We start from the raw sequence: 5,314 nt of genomic DNA, 5'->3' as shown, positions 1-5,314 counted from the left end.
CCTTGATAAAGATGAGATAAATGACTCCACAGGTTTTCATTGGAGTTGAAGTCCGAAGACAGAGATGGCCGTTGAAAATGTTGATTTTGTGCCCAATTAACCAATTCTTCATGAATGTTGATGTGTATTGCTGGAAGAGCCACTTATGGCCCTAGTTTCAGCCTCCTAGTAGAGAGGGTGCCAGGTTTTGGGCTAAAATATCCTGGTAGTGGGTAAAGTTTATTTATTTATTTTATACATACATTTTTGCTCATCTTTTTCAAGGGTATCAATAAGTAGGTGCTTATTTCGATATCTAGTTATTTTACTGAATCTAAAATACAGATGTGGAGTAGATGTAGAGTTTGTTTTAAATTCTCATTAAAAAAATCTGAACTAATCAAACCACACTTGTTGCTCTTTGTACGTGTTGATATAATATTCTTATTTAATGGAGAGGAAAAAACGTTTCCCTAAACTGCTTTATAATATTATAATTCAATGAAGAAAAGAAAAAGGTTTTCCTCCTCAACTGCGTTTCCTCCCTCCAGACAGCAGACGGCGATATGTGTCTTTCAGGCGATGTTTCTACTGTGACGTATAATCTAGTGGACGGAACGCTTCTTCACCACCTGCAGCCACCTCGTTAGCTCGCTAGACAACGAAGTCGGAACATTCAAGTTCTTTAGACAATTTCCTGGTTCGTTTGCCACTATGATTTAAACATACTTATGTGGAAACAACTAGCTATCCCATTGAATTGAATATTTACGTTGTAAGTCAACTTGCTGGCTAGTTAAGTTAGCACTAGTCTAGTCGCTAATGCTAACTAGCTAACATCTCCGACCATGAGTTCACTAAGCTACTCTCCTGCTGAAGAAGAGGAGGTCTGCTGGACGGAGAAAGAAGCTCTCGTGAAAGAGGAGGAGGAAGAGGAGGCTATTACAATACAAAAACAAGTAGAGGGTGAGGCTGTTGCCATGAAAGAAGAAGAGAAAGACGCCTTCAGAGTGAAAGAGGAGGAAGATGTTACTGTGAAAGAAGAGGAATATTCGGGTTTTGGAGTGGAGGATGAAGTGAAAGAAGATGAGGAGGTTTTTGGAATAAAGGATGAAGAGGGGGAGATTACTGTCACATTAGAGGAGGACGAAGAAGAGAGGACTGGAGAACTGATTAACACCAGTAAATACAGTGAGTACTATATTGTAAAACAGGGACATTGATCTGATTAACACCAGTAAATATAGTTTTTATTTATCCTTTATTTTACCAGGTAAGTTGACTGAGAACACGTTCTCATTTGCAGCAACGACCCAGGGAATAGTTACAGGGGAGAGGAATGAATGAGCCAATTGTGAACTGGGGATTATTAGGTGACCGTGATGGTTTGAGGGCCAGATTGGGAATTTAGCCAGGACACCGGGGTTCACACCCCTACTCTTACGATAAGTGCCATGGGATCTTTAATGACCTCAGAGAGTCAGGACACCCGTTTAACGTCCCATCTGAAAGACGGCACCCTACACAGGGCAGTGTCCCCAATCACTGCCCTAGGGCATTGGGGTCATTTTTTAGACCAGAGGAAAGAGTGCCTCCTACTGGCCCTCCAACACCACTTCCAACAGCACCTGGCCTCCCATCCAGGAACTGATCAGGACCAACCCTGCTTAGCTTCAGAAGCAATCCAGCAGTGGTATGCAGGGTGGTATGCTGCTGGCAGATAGTGAGTACTGTCTTATAAAACAGGGACATTGATCTGATTAACACCAGTAAATACAGTGAGTACTGTCTTATAAAACAGGGATACAAACTCTGCAGTTGTTGAACTAATGTGCGATTTTAAAAGGGCGTTCTACACTTAAATATGTTTTTGTACTGTCGGAATTGTTCATGACGTCCTCCAGTTATTAAAAAAAACTTTCCCTGTTGAAAAGTGATATATAAATACAGTAAAGTATAAACACATAAAAGGGAAACAAATAAATGTTTTGAGCAAAATATTGTTTTTTTAGACAACTGCAAACTAGGAGTGAGTGATGTCATAGTAAGGCCTTCAAGGAATTGGCTTGATGGGAAGTCGTGATGTCATCCAATAGGCGACTGATCTTCATGTGAATATTCATTATTCTTTGTAAAAATCCTTCATATTCTGTCAAGTTGGTTGTTGATCTAGAAATCCATTTTCAAGTCTTGCCATAGACCTACTGTAGGACCCATAACAATAACATAGACCCACTGTAGGACTCATAACTTCACATAACAATAACATAGACCTTCAGAAAGGGGCCTATATTGGAGACTAAAAGTCGTCTGGCACACTGCTTTGGATTTCAACAACTTTAAAAACGTATTTCTAGCCTACAATCATTGATGTTACTACTATGTGAAAACAAGACAAAAAATAACTTTTGTTGCTTACTTGACTGTCTTAAGACAAATGTCAAATAATTGTAACATTCATTACAGATGTCATTGTTTGTACAACATCATGGCAATGCAGTTGGCATCACCTTTTACAGTGGATTTCTGCTGTTGTGGCCCTTTAACCATCTATCTGACTTTGTTGTTCACACAGGAGAGAGATGTGGCTATCGTGGATCCTCTGGGGGGCCTCAACATCCTCAGGATGCTGACAGGGCAGAGAAGAGTCTCTCCAGATCAGAACACCCCAAGAAACACCAGCAGAGACCCACAGGGAAGAAATCTAATTGCTGCTCTGACTTTCGGAGAGGTTGCAAATCTTCATCAGAACTTAAAATACACCAGAGAACACACACTGGAGAGAAGCCTTATAGCTGTAATCAATGTGGGAAGAGTTACTTAAGATCAGATTCACTAAAAGTACACATGAGAAGTCACACTGGAGAGAAACCTTATAGCTGTACTCAATGTGGGAAGAGTTTTAGTCAGTCAAGCAACCTGTTATCACACCAGAGAAAACACACAGGAGAGAAATATTATAGCTGTAATCAATGTGGGAAGAGTTTTACTACATCAAGCCATCTGATTCGACACCAGAGAACACACACAGGAGAGAAGCCTTATAGTTGTAATCAATGTGGGAAGAGTTTTACTCAGTCAAGCACCCTGGTATCACACCAGAGAATACACACAGGAGAGAAGCCTCATAGTTGTAATCAATGTGGGAAGAGTTTTACTCAGTTAAGCACCCTGATATCACACCAGAGAACACACACAGGAGAGAAACCTTATAGCTGTGACCAATGTGGGAAGATTTTTACTACATCTAGTGATCTGACGGTACACCAGAGAACACACACAGGAGAGAAACCTTATAGCTGTGATCAATGTGACAAGAGATACTCTGATAAAAGATCTCTGATTAAACATCAGAAAATACATTCATGAAGGAGTTGTTTCATGATATCAATGAAATAATGTAGACTGTTTTAACATTGTAGTAGGAGTATTTTAATGATGTCACAATGTAGAACCCTAAACGTTTGCCCCCTTATCAATTGGTTTCGGCATTCATCTTTCCCTTGATCTTGACAAGTCTGCCAGTCCCTGCCACTGACAAACATCCCCACAGCATGATGCTGCCACCACCGTGCTTCACCGTAGGGATGGTGCCTGGTTTCCTCCAGACGTGACACTTGGCATTCAGGCCAAAGAGTTACATTTTGGTTTCATCAGGCCAGAGAATGTTATTTCTCAAGGTCAGTACTTTACGTGCCTTTTGGCAAACACCAAGCAGGCTGTCATGTGCCTTTTACTGAGGAGTGGCTTCCCCATGGCCACTCGATCATAAAGGCCTGATTGGTGGAGTGCTATATAGATGGTTGTCCTTCTGGAAGGTTCTCCCATCTCCACAGAGGAACTCTGGAGCTCTGTCATAGTGACCAGCAGGTTCTTGGTCACATCCTTGAACAAGGCCCTTCTCCCCTGACTGATCTGTTTGAAGAGTCTTGGTGGTTCCAAACCTCTTCCATTTAAGAATGATGGAGGCTACTGTGTTCTTGGGGACCTTCAATACTGCAGACATTTTTTGGTAACCTTTGGTACCCATTTTCTGGTACCCATTTTTTGGTCCCTAGATTTGTGCCTCTACAGAATCCTGTCTCGGAGCTCTACGGACAATTCCTTTGACCTCGTGGCTTGGTTTTTGTCCTGACATGCACTGTCAACTGTGGGACCTTATATAGACAGGTGTGTGCCCAAATCATGTCCAATCAATTGAATTTACCGCAGGTGGACTCCAATCAAGTTGTAGAAACATCTCAAGGATGATCAATGGAAACAAGATGCACATGAGCTCAATTTCGAGTCTCATTGCAAAGGGTTTGAATACTTATGTAAATAAGGTATTTCTGTTTTGTCATTATGGGGTATTGTGATGTCATTGTGGGGTATTATGTCATTATTGGGTATGGTGTGTAGATTAATGAGGAACACAATATTATTTAATACATTTTAGAATAAGGCTGTAACGTAACAAAATGTGTAAAAAGTCAAGGGGTCTGACTACTTTCTTAATGCTCTGAATATGCTTTTGGTTTACTGTTAGAATAAGTTGTATGTTCAACGATTCACAGACCTAGAAAATACATGTCCAACCTTGCTGCTAGAGATCTAGCTACTGGGTGTGCAGGTTTCTGTTCCAACCCTGCACTAACACCTGCTATTGTGTTGAATATTTGGATTAGACACTTCAATCATGTCTTGTTTTGGGGATGGATGTCTAAACCCACTGCCCATTTCCACAGGTTTTCTTTATGATAGGAAATAAAGGGCTGATTCACAGAATGAACTATAGTGTCTTTTGGGGTCATTGAACATTACCTATTTGTCTGTTTTATTGGGTTGTTACTCTAATTTAGTCTGGTGATATTGCACAATCATTATTTAATTCTGCTACGTTTAAAAATGATTTTTATTAATTTAAACTCTATTTAACTAGGCAAGACAGTTAAGAACCAATTCTTATTTACAATGATGGCCTACCGGGGAACAGTGGGTTAACTGCCCTGTTCAGGGGCAGAACGACAGATTGTTACCTTGTCAGCTCGGGATTCGATCCACCAACCTTTCGGTTTCTGGGCCAATGCTCTAACCACTAGGCTACCTGCTAGCCCATAGACGGGTCCAATGTAGACATGATGGGATTAGTATTGACCTCATAGCTGTGTCCAATGCACTTGTACATGTGGTTTGCTAATCCTCCCACATTATTTCCAATATATGTTTTATCTGGTTGTTACTCTAATTTAGTCTAATGATATTGCACAATCACTGTCTGGCTGACAGTCTGTGAACTGAGTCCATCTAGTTCCCACAGAATGAATGTTGTGGGTATTTAATTCTGCTACATTTT

General features: G+C 40.8%; 1 protein-coding gene across 1 annotated transcript; it reads left to right on the top strand.

The window, feature by feature from the left end:
• Positions 1 to 593: 593 nt before the first annotated feature.
• Positions 594 to 4,750, top strand: LOC135563563 (zinc finger protein 239-like). The gene is made up of 2 exons (XM_065006363.1): positions 594 to 1,170; positions 2,555 to 4,750. The coding sequence occupies exons 1-2, from the start codon at positions 828 to 830 to the stop codon at positions 3,346 to 3,348; spliced, it is 1,137 nt and encodes a 378-aa protein (XP_064862435.1). The 5' UTR covers positions 594 to 827; the 3' UTR covers positions 3,349 to 4,750.
• The last annotated feature ends 564 nt before the right edge of the window (positions 4,751 to 5,314 follow it).

Source organism: Oncorhynchus nerka, linkage group LG21 (genome assembly GCF_034236695.1).
Source record: "Oncorhynchus nerka isolate Pitt River linkage group LG21, Oner_Uvic_2.0, whole genome shotgun sequence".
NCBI classification, from domain to species: Eukaryota; Metazoa; Chordata; class Actinopteri; order Salmoniformes; family Salmonidae; genus Oncorhynchus; species Oncorhynchus nerka.
Note: the sequence above shows the minus strand (reverse complement) of the source record. Positions and strands in the feature narration are given on the sequence as shown.

Excerpts from the sequence above, each read along its gene's own strand:
- LOC135563563 (XM_065006363.1), top strand. The coding sequence starts at position 828 with ATGAGTTCACTAAGCTACTCTCCTGCTGAAGAAGAGGAGGTCTGCTGG. Across the intron at positions 1,171-2,554 it reads GATTAACACCAGTAAATACA|GAGAGAGATGTGGCTATCGT; the intron begins GTGAGTACTATA and ends TTGTTCACACAG.